Source organism: Stigmatopora nigra, chromosome 8, assembly GCF_051989575.1.
Source record: "Stigmatopora nigra isolate UIUO_SnigA chromosome 8, RoL_Snig_1.1, whole genome shotgun sequence".
Lineage (NCBI taxonomy): Eukaryota > Metazoa > Chordata > Actinopteri > Syngnathiformes > Syngnathidae > Stigmatopora > Stigmatopora nigra.
In genome coordinates, this window is record NC_135515.1 from 10,053,779 (window position 1) to 10,070,048 (window position 16,270).

General features: G+C 38.5%; 2 protein-coding genes across 2 annotated transcripts; one reads left to right on the top strand and one right to left on the bottom strand.

Moving 5' to 3' along the window:
• Positions 1–5,207: 5,207 nt before the first annotated feature.
• Positions 5,208–10,447, bottom strand: dhrs13b.2 (dehydrogenase/reductase (SDR family) member 13b.2). The gene is made up of 9 exons (XM_077723414.1): positions 10,350–10,447; positions 9,826–10,002; positions 9,474–9,749; positions 8,702–9,031; positions 7,332–7,679; positions 7,149–7,241; positions 6,967–6,986; positions 6,835–6,886; positions 5,208–6,041 (listed from the first exon to the last, which is right to left on the bottom strand). Exons 1-8 carry the CDS (start codon positions 10,393–10,395, stop codon positions 6,872–6,874), a joined length of 1,305 nt encoding a protein of 434 aa, XP_077579540.1. The 5' UTR covers positions 10,396–10,447; the 3' UTR covers positions 5,208–6,041; positions 6,835–6,871.
• A 269-nt stretch (positions 10,448–10,716) lies between these two features.
• Positions 10,717–16,213, top strand: gemin4 (gem (nuclear organelle) associated protein 4). The gene is made up of 6 exons (XM_077723335.1): positions 10,717–10,861; positions 11,605–13,569; positions 13,727–13,883; positions 14,450–14,720; positions 14,788–15,408; positions 15,778–16,213. Exons 1-6 carry the CDS (start codon positions 10,846–10,848, stop codon positions 15,985–15,987), a joined length of 3,240 nt encoding a protein of 1,079 aa, XP_077579461.1. The 5' UTR covers positions 10,717–10,845; the 3' UTR covers positions 15,988–16,213.
• The last annotated feature ends 57 nt before the right edge of the window (positions 16,214–16,270 follow it).

Here is a 16,270-nt window from a genome sequence, read left to right on the forward strand (position 1 = left end):
TGTACCGTTTTTTAAACAATAATGGAATATATATATATATATATATATATATATATATATATATATATATATATATATATATATATATATATATATATATATATATATATATATATATATATATATATATTATTTTTATGCATTTTATACATACAGGAGTAGGAAAAAATATGAATGTAATGTGTTAATACCACCCTAAAACTAGAGCATTGCAATAAATAAACATTGCAATGTTTAACAATGATAAACTAAAATGTAAAAAATTAGAATCAAGACTAAATCTGGAATATGGGCTATTCTACTTTTTAACAATGAAGATAAATGTGTTAATACTTCATTATTAAATAAAAAAAAAAACATTACAAACAATCCACGAGCAAACCAAACTCAAAGCATCGTCTGTATCATCTTGAAGTAAAACGGTCTGCATAACTTCTTTTCCCCCACCGGTCATAGTACGTCTGTTTTATGTCTACCGTTCTGCCATTATTATCTGTCCATCCACTTACCCTAACAGTGTTTCGTCCAGATAAAAAGTGCAACTAGAGTTGAGTGAGAAAGGCTCTCTGTGCTCTGACTGTAAATCACTTCAAATGCATGACGCTGGGTTTAAATGATGCCTTTTTTCCCTAATCCTATGGTACCTAACATTTCCATTGCTTTACCTGTTTCTTTCCATTATAGTGACGTTTGATGTCACCATCAAATAGATGGCCGGTGACCCCCACCCCCCTTGTAACGAAACCCCAACAGAGCAAACATTCCGCACGCTAGATAGCCATTGTACGTATATGGACGAGTGCGTTTGTGCGTTTGTAAAGGAGTATGTCTGAATCAGTACCACAGTTTCGGATGGGGGGGAAATCTGGCAAGCTGATTTACTGGAATATTGTTCCCCCATGTCTCGCTATCTCCCTTTGGGACCATGCAGGAGGGGTGTGTGAGATACAAACAGCAAGGAACCAGAAGAGTTCAAAGGTCATTAAGTATTTGCTTTGTCACTCATCAGGAGTTCTTTTTCCGTTATTGCGTTACGTGCTTGAAATGTATGTGAAATCATTGTGTAGCATAATGTAGAGAGAGAGAAAAATAGAGAGAGAGAGAGAGAGAGAGAGAGAGAGAGAGAGAGAGAGAGAGAGAGAGAGAGAGAGAGTCCCTCGACAGCTTGATACACACTTTTTTTTATTGACAGAGAACTGATGTAATCTACCAAGCTTCGAAAAGCAGCTCATTGGAAAAGCAACAATAAGCTTTTTAACGGTTAGAAATACTCTTCAGCCACCTGACCTCAACCTAATAGAGCATTCTTTGAACTTAATGATATAATTGCTTTTGAATACCGAACACTTTAAATAACTTTCATTTGAAAGTTGGCATCTCAAAGTATTTACGTTTGCACATTGCAAAATTCCTAATGTCAGAAACAATATTTAAACACACACAAATATTATACTGATAAAGAGTACAGCTGTTTTGTGATGTCTGTTGAACCCACGCACATACACACATTAATAGATTCGAGTACAAGTGCGTGGGATCCTCACATTTGATTGGCTAAAATAGTACGGGCATTGAAAAAAATATCCTTCCTCATGTCATGCAGCATTTTTTTCTGATTCTGTGTGAAATCATCTTTTCATTAATTAATTAAACCAGATTTTTCAGGCTTGGGGTGCATATTACTAAGGTGATGTCTGTCCCTTTAAGTGGGATTCACACGACATGGTTTATGTGACACAATTCAGATTTTTTTCACTTTCAAGTGTCATAATTTGGATGATAATACCATGAATTTTTTTTTTTTCTTAACTCAGGGATTTGAAAGCTTTTTATTTGGATCTCTTGCAAATGTTGCCGAAATACGATATGATGGAAATCAGCCAATGCAGACAAAACAACAACACATAGATCAGATAAAATCCATCTCGACGTCATTGAAATACAGAGATTGGAGATCTCCCTTCCATCCCAATATGAACAGAAATAAACATAATCAAACAAATATTTTTAGACCTGTTTTTGACTACTAACTGTTTTCTAATTTTTTGTAAATTAATTTATGTCAAAGTTCTGGCATCTAACATGTAATCCTAACCCACAATGGTCGAAAACGGATGATATTTTTTTGGTTGTTGTATACACGCCCCCCACCAAAAACAACATCAACAACAAAAATCAGGCACATAAAGAGACCATGTATGAAAAAGAATGTCACTTAAAATGGTACCAATATAAAACCTTTATCCATTTAAAAAAAACTTGTTTTCTTTGCATATGCAAAGTTTATTGTTTCAAATACAAAAAAGTCTTGCAAAAGTGACCTGATCCTCTCTAAGAACACCTCAACGACTCACGCTGAGACTCGTCATGACTCACTGAGCTATCAAAATGAGCTCAAGTTTATTTGTAAAATGAAACTACTTTTATCCCTTGAGGCGCTCAGACTTGGACTATTGCAGGCCCACTCTGAGAAGTCCTTCTTTCCAGTAACAATGAGTCAGCAGGTACTACGAATGACCTGTGTAAATCAGCGTGGGATGAAATGAAATCGCACGCTTTCGTCACAAAGAACATTCTCTTACCGTCCACTTTGAATTTTATAATGTTTTCATAGAACCTGGATAGGATTCTCTTATCTGACAAAGAATAACTTTTTGTTAGTCTAAGAGGTGAAAAGGTATACTTTGACTTCTCGTAAAAAAATATTTTAATCTCTCCAAGTGCTCAGTGACAATACGGGAACAAAAAGTCATATTCAGAGCTGCAGGGGATCTAAAATATGCAACATATTATGGTTTTGTCCATAATATGTTGCATATTACAAGGGTTTTGGAGTCCAAGTAAAAAGGGAAAGGAGATGTTTTACTTACTGATGCATTTAAGATGTCTCTGAAGTGGAAAGATTCAAATGCACACATGAGAAAAAAAGTTGGAAATGAAACACTGATCCATAAAATGACGTAGTGCAAAAATGACACTGCAAACGGTCAGCTATGATTTTGAAAGTATTTTGATGATGTAAAACATTGTAAACAAAATGCAGTGTGCTGAGAAAAATGATGGAATAGCAATAGTAAAGTTAAGAAGGAGATTATTTTTGTCTATCAGGTGGTTTGTAGTTAAGACTTTTCAAAGGTTGATATAAATGCAAAATCCATTTTGGTAGAAAACTGAAAAAAAGACTAGATTAGATTGAAAAGAAACTGGACAACACCTACAAACTAATTTTAAAGAGGAAATGCTTCTATTCACAAGACACATGAATAACAAATACATGCTTGTAACAAGAAAACTTTATTGGGTGAAATACACATAAAAAAGATGAAAACCATATACTTGTCATCATTTTAAGTGCATCTGATTTACTTTAAATGAAGTTCAACTGTGGTGTGGAGTGAGGATGAAAAGCATTCCATCTTTCAGCGTGGCCTTACCATAAGATTTGAGTTTAGGAATTGCCTCATTGCAGTCCACACCTGAATGTCATTGGACAACTGTGAGGTGATCTGAAGAGGGGCTATGTATGGGGGAGGACTTTTTTGACTGATATATAGCAGTTCTACAGAATAAGAGTTTCCAACACTACCTTTTCAAGATAGATCACTGATAGAAACCTTCCCAAAACACAATGAGGGCCAAAAATACTGCAAAAAATAAATAAATAAATATATATACATTGATAAATAAATAGAAATAGATAAACAATCAATTTTTCCTTCCCCTTTTCACTCTCTTTTATCCTTCACCATCAATGATTTTTATTTAAAATTGAAAAAAAGAAGGCGAGTCTGGGTTCAAATCCTGGTCGGTACACCTGTGTGGAGTTTGCATGTTCTCCAGGGGCCTGCGTGGGTTTTCTCTGGGTAATCCGGTTTCTCTCACATTCCAAAAACATGCATCATAGGCTGGTTGGACACACTAAATTGCCCGTATGTATGAGTGTGAGCAGGAGTGGTTGTCTGTCTTAGGGTCAACCACCCCGCCTCGAGCCCAAAAAGTCATCTAGGAATGGCTCCAGCACCCCCACGGTCCTTGTGAGAATAAAGTAATTCAGAAAATCAAAGAAAAAATTACAAAAATGGCCATTTAAACAAATATGTACACTTTTTACTCCTTACTGTATATCTATGCACAGCATATTCCTACAAATAAAATTTAACCACAGCAGCGTCAAACCATTTTTACGATCACAAGTATGTTGCTGAAGGCTATTGCCGCCTTTGCCTCAACAATTTCAGGCAGCTGAATCCTGCAGGCATGAAAGTTGGGTCTAAAACTTCACTAAAAGAATTCACCTGCCTTGCAACTGATACAAACATGAAAACACGATATAAAGACAGTGCATGCTCACACTTACTGAAATGTTATATTATTGAGAGGAAGCTGATTCCTTGGAGTTACAGGCAAGTCATTTTAAAAGCAAGTTTCTTTATTTATGACCTTTCCTCACTGGGGAAAGGAATTCAGTAAAGACATTTAACCCGGCCGGCACTGAGAATGTATACAAGGAAAAGAGTAAACCTACGCAAGTGCTTAGCACTTTCCAAAGGTCGCAATCAATTACCCGCAGTTTCCATGTAAACACATAGAGAGCAACACAACTTGGTAATGTGTCATCAATCGCAAAATGGGACACTTATTCCACATTATTTCTTCACTTACAATGCTGAGAATGCGGCAATTGATTAGAAAAAAAAGCTAAGCATACTTTGAGTGATAATTTGTAAAACTTTTAGGCGTTTTCTTTATTGTGGTATTTTACTGAGGATGCAATCATTTAAAAAAGGCCTGTGTATTTTCTAGCACTGACAGATGAATGACCAATATGTAGTTATGTGAAAGTATTATATTTTCAGCATGAGCTAACGGTATTGTTATGTTATGATACAGTGTTGACACCATTTTTACAATTAACCTTTAATGAGTTCTGGTTAGAAATAAATAAATCATTATGTTCTTTTTCCTTGGGAAAAATACAAATTCAACGCTGCTGGTTGAATTAAAATTACAGTCAGCCAGAGCCTATGAGGTTTTCTTTTATTTTTATTATTTTTTTTATATGAGCTCATGTTCGGTTTTTTTTTCGGCGTCATTCCTTTTTATTACTTGGGGAGATTTGCAACCTGACCTCACAAGAGAAATTGGCTGGAACATAAAGTGCGTATGTTGAGGTCCACCAGTCGGAACAGAACAAGGATGGCAATTAGTCGCTTTGCTTTCTAAACAAGCTTTTTATTTGAACTGACACAGGTGTTATTGAAAATCTGTCACAAGAGCTCACAGTCCAAAGACAAGTGAAGTGCTATCATGAGAGAGTTTGGTTACTTAAAGGTTTAAAGAGACTTTTTAGTACCTCTGAGTTCCCAAGGAAGACAAAAAGTGCAAAAAAAAGGCAATACGAGAACTTCAGTTAAAAAAAAAAACATTTAAAGTTTTCTTTTAAAACACAAAAGCACATTTTACAATATCTATCCTCACTTATTTATACAAAAGGAGAAAAAAGATGAGCTACAAACATATGAAAGTGACTTTAGTCAAGAGTTTTCAGACTTTTGATATAAAATCGACATCTAGTCTCACATGAATCAACAACTATTTTGATTGTCCATTGAACTTTTGAAGACATTGTCCAAATCCTATTTCCCCCCCACACAAAAAAATCATCAATTATTAGCTAGCAAACCAATATGAAAATCATATTTTATCGCTTTAAAAGGAATTAAAAGATAAAAACGCAAGCCAAAATGAGCATGGAAATCAAATCCTATGTCATGAATGAGAACATTTATGGTAATGATGGGACAGATCAGGAACATGAATGCAAGTTTTGTTGTCTTAGTTTCACATTCACTGTCTTTACAAGTTGTTTTCATCAACAATTAGTTGTTGCATCATTTTCTATTATCTTTCCCACACAGAAAGAGCGCTGCGGTGCTTTGTTTGTCTTCTCCGAACACTTGAGATTTTGCTTGGGGCTGCACACATTGTCCCTCAGCCATGCATGGAGGCACTTAGAGATGGCAACAGGCTAACACAAACATCTGCAATTGGTCAAACATAGTCTCTTTATTGGTGTGCTAAGATAGTCAAGATGTCTGTAATTTCCTGCACTTTTTAAAAAATCAATATTTTTCTCATTTTTGCCGAGTGCAAGTGCAAATACTGCAATTTTTGGTCATATAGTGATTGATATTTTTCCCCCTTAGTGGTCTTAACTCTACACAATGTCAAAATATCAATTTTTTAATTTTATTTTCCATCTGGAGCAGTCATGATTTGCCTCACAGATGTTATTTTGATGAATTAAAATCATTATGTACAAAAAAATAATCATTGAAAAAGTATTACTGGACTAAAGCGAGAGTTTACGCAACTACAATTAAGATAAATGAAATGGATAAATAAAACCACCAATTCATTATAGAGTTTTGTGTTTCTTTTCTTTCCAATTTTGTGACTGTAAGTACTCCAAGAAGAAAACCTGCTGACTATATTTCTTTAAAAAAAAAAAAAGTAGAAAATCTCTGGAGAACAAATTATGTTGACACAACACACATGGCAGAAATTTGTTGAGTTGATTCCAAAAAGTTGAAAGTGTTTTTTTTATAGATCTTCTGCTGTCGAACGTATTATCCTGCATTGCTATTACCGCTCACAAATTAGTTAATATATGAATGATCAAATCTCACAATGTAATACTACAACATATCCTTTCTGAACTGTAATTATTGCAAGGACTGAAACTGACAAATTTATGCATTTTCCCCCCAAGTAGTGTTCTTCCACAGAACTTTTTTTTTAAAATACTCTTACAATAAGGAAGAGAAAGCTCACCTGCTTCTGTGTTTTCTTTTCTGCTCAGGGGATGACATTAGTATGGCTTTTCCTGCATAAAACAGACACATATACACTCCCTTTAAAACCTTGTTGCAGCTATTGATAACTATATTCCAAATGGAGTCTTACCCGCAATGAATGCTTTCTAGCTGTTGAGAAAAATGAGACATTTTTATATTTTTAAACTCATTTACAGTGACACATTTAAATCCAGAATACAAGGTGATCCCCCAATTCAGAGTTGGCTGGAATAGGCTCCAGCATCACTCCACAACCCTTGTGAGGATAACGGATGAATGAGCAATACTCACCTAAAAAGAGGTATCTTAGGTTAAAAAACAGAATAGACAGCAGAATGACAATCACACTGCAAACAGTGAGGGTGAAAAACCAGCTGGATGGTTCTGAGGCACAAAACAGAAAAAGATGATGTTCATTTACTGCCCCTTTGTGGTACTTGATCAAAGTGTTGTAGTGCAATTCATGTGCCTTACCTTCAACTATCAAGATGAAACTTTTTTTAATTGGCATTCGCAGAGATATGTGGGAAACTGAGCATGTAAACTGACGCCCTGATTTTTCAAGGGAAGCCTTGAGGTAGAAGAAACCCAATAACGAGTAAGTTCTGTCCATATTATTTTTATGACTGGACAGCAAAATATTGTCCATGGCCTTGGCGAGAGGGGCACCGACCCTCCGACCGGAGGATGTGGGGTCTTTCTCGTACCACTCAATATGTACGTCTAGAGGGTAATACTTTGCCGCCTCACAAATCAACTTCATTTCCTCACCCTCTTGCAATGTGAGTGTGGGACCAACATTGAGGGACACTTGGGGGGACTCTGGAAAATACATTTAGGACCATGATTAGAATTTAGCATATATTTAGGTACATTATATTACAGAATTACAGTAGGTTTGGCCTAGAAAAAAATCTTGTTAAACAGTCTTTCACTTTTGTTGGCAATAAACGATAACAAATTTGAATAGCTCAGTTTAGAACTTCAACAATTGTACTAATAATTATTTGGTATTTTCAATATTTGGGATTAAGAAGTTTCCAATTCTGCACTGTTAGCTTTATGTCCAGAGTAGAATTTAGCTGTTTAGCTGCTGACTAAGATCAGTTGTATAATAGCGTTGCATGAGATAGATTGAGGCCCTCAATTAAGGGGAACTATTTTTATTTTTAAGAAAATAGAGGCTTATACTTGCTTGACCCATTCTTTAGAAAAACTGTCAATTTATGTTGGATCAAGCAAACTAACTATACATACTATACCTTTAAAAAATGAGTATATAAACTCTACTTGAATGAAACCATTTCTCTTGCAGTGATAATGCCAAATTAAATGATGTTGTATTCATGTACAATGAAAATATGCCTTCTATTTTATTCAGGGTATCCATGTGTATGAGTTCTCAGCGCGTCAGGCTCACAGCTCTGAGGTCCTGAGTTCGAATCCAGGTTAGTCCACCTGTGTGGAGTTTGCATGTTCCTCCTGGGCCTGTGTGGGCTTTTTCTGGGTACTCCGGTTTAATCCCACATTCCAAAAAGGCATGCATGGTAGGCTGATTTGGCAACCTAAATTGTCTCCTTGTACTCTTGTACCTCTGGCCTTAAGTCAGCTGGGATGAGCTCCAGCACCCCCCGCGACCCTTGTGAGGATAAAGTGGTTCAGAAAATAAGAATGTTCTCCAGTACTTAAAAAATATAAATATTTAAATGCACACTTTAACTATAATTTTATAGAAACAAAAAGGACTGGTATAGGATAAATACCAATAATACATTTTGATATTCAACAGTCAAGCAATTTGCAAATCCAAACAGCTCAATGTCGTGTCTATGTGTGTTCCTTACCTTGAATTTGTAGATTGATATCAAGGTTAATAGACATTGGAAACACCGACACTGAGCACACATATTTTCCTGTATGCTTGACTTCAGTAAAGGGGATGGTGTATGAAAGGTCGCCTCTTGCTAGATTTTTCAGTTCAACACCTCTCCCCTCAGTTTGACCAGATCGGCTGGCATGCCCGAAGAGAATCCGTCGTTCTCCACGGGACTGTTGGTACCACAGCACACTCACATTTGGTGCCTTATGGTCAACAGCAAACTGGCAATGAAGTGTTTTTTGGTGTCCAATGCCTGATGTCTCCATTGGACTAAGTGTTTTCAACATCACTGCAGCTGTAAATCCAAATGTGACATGACATGAAGTCAAAAGCACGTTTCTACTTTATTTTTCCACTACATGAGCCCATTTTTTTCAGTTTGTACCCTGAGGTTTTTGTAACAAAGCGCAATATTTATGGATTTTTCTTCGTTGTCAAATAAGCTCAATATTTCTGAATGAAAACAAAGATGTTTTCATCTGATTTTGTCATACAACCCATTGCATCATGATGATAAGGGTGCGTTTAAAGATTGTATGGAATTTTTCCATTATAAGACTTGGGCTCCAGAATCTTATAATTAAAATCAATCTTAAAGCCGTGATTCAGTCATCCATTTTGAAATGAACAAATACGGCTTATATGCAAGAAAAAAAGGTAACTGATTGACGCCGTATTTCTGTGTCTAAATGGAACAACAATTAGTGATTACTAATGTATAGATGGACCTGTATTACCTGAAGTACTCAGTATCTGTTGGTCCTCAATAGCAGGCCAATTGGGGTCTTCATCGTGTTCAGATAGTGGCGCTTCACATGGGTACGCGAGAATTCCAGAGATAATGAACAGGCCTTGGGTGTGTGTCAAAGTGACGCTGAACCAAGAGATGTACTTGTGAGACTTTAGGCTTGGCCACTTCACATGGATGCCTTCTGTGTTGTATTTTTGAATAACACAATCCATGTCATCTGCATCCGTGTCCATCATAAAGTTAAGCAAATTCACTTTGGATTCTTGACAGGAAAAACAAGAGTCAGGTAGTGCATTTCAATAACTACTAACTGCATACTAAAAAAAAAACTGGCATACTTGTGACTAGGAAAGTGATGACATGAGGGTTAACTGGATTATCTCCTTGTAGACCAAACTGCAGAATGCTAGATCTTTGCAGGAGATGAATACTACGCCCACCTTCATTATTGGTCTGCGTGATATAGTCATTGAACATACAGGGCAGCCATTGCAGTGGGTGAGCAGTCTTGACACCTGCAAAAAATTGAACTCAATTTATAATGCATGCAACCTGTTTTAGCATGTTTGCATTGCCCCGATCGGATATCATGGTAGGCTCTTTTTTTTATCAGCTCTGGGGGTCCTAGGTTCAAATCCAGGTTGGTACACCTGTGTGGAGTTTGCATTTTCTCCCCGGGCCTGTGTAGGTTTCCTGCCCGCGTCACAATAAAAGTTGGAAAACACTGAACAGCAAATTGATTAGCAGGACGTGTTTTTAAGTACTAGCTTTTTATACAATAGTACTAGAAGTAGTTTTGTGTGAAGTGATTTCCACTGATCACTCTTAGAAATGAGGAAAGAACTTTCTTTCAAAGACTTACCGGCACATAGTAATAAGAATAAAGTTAAAATATTTAGCAAACACATTCTTTTTTAAATAGAAGCTCCACAACTCGATTCCTGTCAGCGAACAATATATAGTTTCACTTTCATTTTCAAGAAAACACACAACACTACCGTGTATAATTATTTATAGCATTTTTTTTATTTGTGTATTTAGTTTAGTGTACAAGAGGAAAGTGTTGTAAAAAAATGTTCTTCCACAGATTTAGGGCAAAAACATAAAAGACCTAGCAAAATGTATTTATGGAATGAGCGTTATGTAATACTAAGCAAGGGCACAGGGTGGCAGTGTAAAAGAAAAGTGGCATTACTTTTCAAAACTTGTTGACTGAAAGCAACGGAAGTTTTCCATTGCCCACACGCTCGAAATGTTGTCATAATGTTAAGCGTGTGCGCTCTCAGTAATTATGACTGTTTTCTTATTAACTAATTAACCATCAGCACCACTCTTTTGGCCAATTTTTGCTCACCAAAATGATCATGGATAAAGGTAAACATGACCCTTTTATGGCTAAAATAAAATGCTGATGATCTCAAACCGATTCAATTCCTCGAGTATTTTTTTTTTTAAATTTAGATTCTGAAAGCTATTTTTGTATAAATGCATGTTGCATTGGACCGTGGATATTGTACAATATGTGCTTAGTATTTTCTTTTAATCAAGAACGTTTTCTGCATGATTCTTGTACACCACACATCAAACACGGCGGTCAGCCATTGGACGTTCGCGTTTTGGTGGTCAATCGAGGGGACGCTCAAAATAGACCGCCCACTTAGTGCATGCGTTACGATAATTCCATTCAAAACAAGTGTGGTGACTTCCGTGTTTTCATTTCGCTTTTTAAAGATGTCAAAACATCATTAAAGATTGAAACATGGCATCGTCCATGTCCACGCTGGCGCTTTGAAACACTTTTCTGTATATGTAATAGGGGGAAAATAAGTTATCTATTTACTACAATATTTAGTCAAATAATACATTAACTAGCTAGTTACTGGAGGTCCTAGTCCAGGTTGCCCATTCATTATTATTATTACTATTGTTATTACTACTTCTATTATTATTATTGTTGTTGTTATCATAATTATTATCATCATTGTCAATACTATTATTATCATTATTATTAGTATTTTTAGACAAGTAAAAGTAAATTGAGTTTGGAAAACTAATACATTGTTCCTTTTTTTTCTTTCCTAGTAATAATGAATCCCTGATTTTTGTTCCTCTTTTAGGCTGGGCTATATTACAGGGCTCTTTCCTCCTGGCTGACAAATTATCCCTGCCGGCCTCCTTGAGCTCCCTTCAAAAATGTGACTGGCACAAGGTGTCCAAGCCAGTCCTGGACGCCATGAAGGAAATCTGTAGCGAGGAGGATCTACAAAGTCATCACGGAAGCAAGGCCGCCACTTGGAGGAAGCAGTTAGTTTGCATTGTTTGGTTAAAGTTATTAAGCAGGGAGAATGAGGAGGATCTGGAAGAAGCATGGAAGAAAAACACTTTCTTTCCCCAGGAGAAGCCCTTTCCAGAAGTCAACTACACAGTCCTGATGGAGCTGATCAAATCTTTATCAGCCGCCGACGTATTCGCCCGTTTTCTGTTGTGTCTTCCTCGCCATCAGATGTGCTCTGAGTTGGAACAGGTGCGAGAACATGTGATGAGCAGCCCTGTTAGTGAAGATGATGTCCAATTCTTTCTTGACTTGTGGTGGCAACTTTGGAAAGGCAGGTTTGAGCAGGATAACATTGAAGTTTTATTTGCGGAACGTGTTTCTCATCTTACTTCCCAGCCTGCTAGTTTGACTCAGCAGGCCGCCAAGAGGCCGAGACTAGACGCAACGGCATTACCGCACAACATGGACGTCTTGAGCATTCTCCTTCACACGCTTACAGATCTGAAAGATTTCATATTGAAACCAGAGCATGCCTTCCAAGCACTTTCCATTTGTCTGGACTCGCTTTACACAACATTCTTCACGGATGCGTCAGTTTCCGTTCCAATAAAGGAGAAAGTGTTGTTCCTGTCCAAAGCAATGAGCATCAGAGAAAACACTGACAAGATGAGTTCAGAGCTTATAAAGGAGGCTCAGCGAGACCACCATGCCTCTTACGCCCCATCCCAGTTTCTGCCTAATGGATTGAGCTCCTTTGAAGCCTTGAAGCATGTGACAGCGCTCACCCAGTTCTGGCATGACCAGCATTTGCTAGAAGCTTGTAGCAGCTCTCCGTCCTCTTACTCAGCTTTTAGACTACAGCAAAGTATTCAGAGAATGTCGCTGGTTCTCGAAGAAGCCAAAGTGACGGAAGAAGAAGTTGAGAGATCTCAACTACGAAGTTTATTGGCGACACTGACCTTCCCAATTTTTGAGAGTTCCTCAGAGATGAGCATGAGGGTTGTCATGACCATCATCGCCAACAAGTTGGAGGACTACCAGAGCGTCGCTGTGTTGTTTGCCGGCGAGGAGAGCTGGGTGGCCAATGAGGAGCAGTGGCTGGATTGCCTGGAAAAGAACCAAACCGCCTTCCAGCAGTGTGATGCGCTTATCCAACTGGCCTCCACTCTCATTAGTCGACTCCAGAGCGAATGCTTGGAAGTCACCCAGTGTAAGAGGTTGCTCAAAGTTGTCACGGCCGTTTTCACGTTGCTCTCTTTGGAAGACAAGAATGAAGCTTTGGCCGCTATTTTGAAAGTATCAAGCCAGGGCTTCTTCGGATGCTCGGGTTCCTCTAATTTGATCGCCAGCTTTGAGCTAGAGCTCAACATGACCTTCAACTGTCTCATCCAGGGACGCGCCGGAGCTCCAAAGGCCGAGGGCAACTTTAGCACAGCGGTGTCTTTAGTCGCTAGAGTGGCCTTCCAGAATCCAAAGGCCACCTTGAAGTCCTGCTGCAATTCTGCCATCTTCAATAAAGGGGCATTTGATCTCATGAGTAAAATCCTGCGGCAGTTGACCGGCCTCACTGTTGTGACTGAACCCACCGAAGAAGGACACAGAAGGAGAAAGCCCACACGTCTACTCTGCAGGTGTTTACAGGAAGTAGTGAGCTCCAGATCCCTCTCAGACAATGAAAAAGACCAGCTACTTAAGTTTGTGGCTTTGTTGATGGTACCAGTTACAACAGATAAAGGTGAAAAGCACATCCTTCTCCTGCCTCAGGAACTTGTCAACACTTTCGTCCTGCCTAACTTCGCTCTTGCTGGTGAGTTTTGTCATGTTCTATTCCTGTATTAGGTTTCCGTTGGGTGGCCATAGTACAAAAATAAGGCAGATATAATGTAGTTGAAGTACCACTAGAATAGAGGGGTCCCACTGCATTGCAGTAGACAAACGACCAATCACTTTGCATTTACTTCCAGGCGATAAGTCTGATCTTGATCTGAGTCTACAACTTCTCAATGCTGCCTTGTCTACGGATGTCCAGGAAGTAGCCTCGTCTTCATCACACTGGGTGATGGAATGCTCACCCTTTCCTCTTCTCTACATCCTGGCGCAGCTGCACGACCAGGCACTCAGGTGAACCCGCAGACCATTTCAATGGAATGGAGTTGCATCACACACTTAGCAGGAATTATGAAGGATTAAAGTAGAACTTGCCAGTTTAGTGTGTACATTTGAAATATAAATCTCATAGAGCTGCCCGGGAATGAATATGAATATATTGAATATGAACATGACATTGCTAGCATAATTAGTTTCTATTTTTGATTTGTATAACTTCACAATTCCCAAGTAATTAACTTGACTAAGATGTACTTTTGGACTACAAGACAGGCATGCCAAATTTATTTATGTACATATCATTATAAATAAAACCAAGAAAAGAGGACAAATACAGTAAATAGCAATAAATAAAAACAAATTACAACATGCAAATTATGCATGGGTGATGAAAAATATAAATGGTGCTAACCAAGTAACTGAAGTAATTGAAATTGAAACATCCCAAAAATAATTGTAATAAATTGAAAAAAAGAATGGTGAGTATGGCTCATGTATCTTTGGGAATTCTTAGAATCCTAAGCCTTTTATAAAAACAAAATCCTCCACGGTTTTGGTCTCACTGGTCCGTCTTTTCGCAGGTCTTGGGATCAAGCACCCGAGCTGGCCATCCACCATTGGTCCATGGACACCAGAGAGCTCCTGTCCTCCACACTCAGCACACTGGCACAAATTGTGGGTGTCCAGATTGACAATGCTCCAAGTCGCTGGTCCAGGGCTCTTTTCTGGCTCCGCGATAAAATGAAGGGACTAGACTGGACCGTTTACTTCCACCTGAAACCAGTATGGGGCCAACACTTTAAAAACGAAGTTCCCTCTTCGCTGCTGACAGTGTGCGACCTTCCCGAGCAGGTATGAGCTTTGTGGGGGCATGGGAAAACAATCATGTGACAAACAGGTGTTTTTGTCTCATTTCTAGGAATGGTCGGGTTTGAAACTGCCACAGTATGGACACGGCACTGGCCTCTTGGCGTGGGTGGAGTGCTGCACCTTGTCAGACTCCCTTCGTGCCACCATGTTGTCTTCTCTGGCTCTGGACCAAAACAACTTGCAGCACATGGGCATGTTCAGCAAGGGTCTGCTAGTGGCGTTAACTCAGGTGCTGCCCTGGTGTTCCATCTCCCAGTGTGGTAGATTACTAGGAACTTTAAAGGAGCTGATTACCTCAGGTCGCCTCCATGTGCCTTTCTCCCTGGAGTACGTGGAATTCCTGCCCCTGCTCGATCTGAGGAGGGTCTCCGATGAACTCTGCCTCTCGGTCCTCCTGCTACGAGTCCTGCAGCTGCTCTGTGGATCCAGCTGCTCTCATTGGCTGACGGAAGACTCCTGGCCTCACGTCGCGAGATTATACGCTCACATGTTGAGGGAGCTGGTAAACTCGCTTCGAGATAAATTAGCCTCGCCCACATCGGCCGCATCGACGGACCGGCTGAATGAATGCAACCGTTTGGAAGACGATGCCCATGCAGTCGAACAGGTTCCGAGTCAGGAGGTCCTTTTCGTTCTCAGTCAGGTCTTCTGTCATGCTCAACACATTCAGGTAAAATGAATTAACCATTTAATCATGGAAAACTAATTTTAAATTAGCATTATTATACACACAGCATAAAAAAGGGATACACATTTGTTGTACTGAAATATCTAGTGGTCACATTTATTTTTAGTAGATTGTTTTACCAGGTTTCCGTACCATATGTTGTGAATAAATGTTTGTTCAAGCCGACGTATTATACTCGAATAGATGCGGTAAGCATAGTTTGGGCTTGAAGAGACAAGTTGTTGTTAGTTTAAGTTCTCAAAGTAAGACATACAAATACCACAACACAATCTTATTGCAACTTTTTATTATTATTTTTATTTTGCAACAACTCTAGTAGATAATAGCTTAAATTGCTCATTTTCTTTGCAGGTAATGATGCCAGGAGGACAAAGTGAACCACTCTTCCTGTCCAGCCTGGAAATCCTCAGTCAATACCAGGCCATTATGACCACCTTCCCTGAGAGCTACAGACTAATGGAGAATGAAAACACCAAACACCTCTTTCACACCATTACAGAGAATCTGGACAACCGGGAAATGAAGTCTGTTCTACAGCAGAAGATAGCTCAACTCGGATGAACCCATCCCCTAACATTTATTCATTTTTTTAATGTAATTGATTCATGACAAGATATCATACAGTCAGAAGAATGTCATCTTCGCTGGGCTACAGAAGAATGCTGATACTTTCCTGTAACTATACTTTACGCTGGTCAAGGTCGGGGTAATATCAAATGGGCTCCTGCATTGCACTTTTTCAATAAATCTGGAATCATATAAATTCAGACGAAATTGCAACCTTTAATTGAGTTATTCTTCCTTGCATTTTTATTTCCTATCACAGGGACTACTGCTCACACTA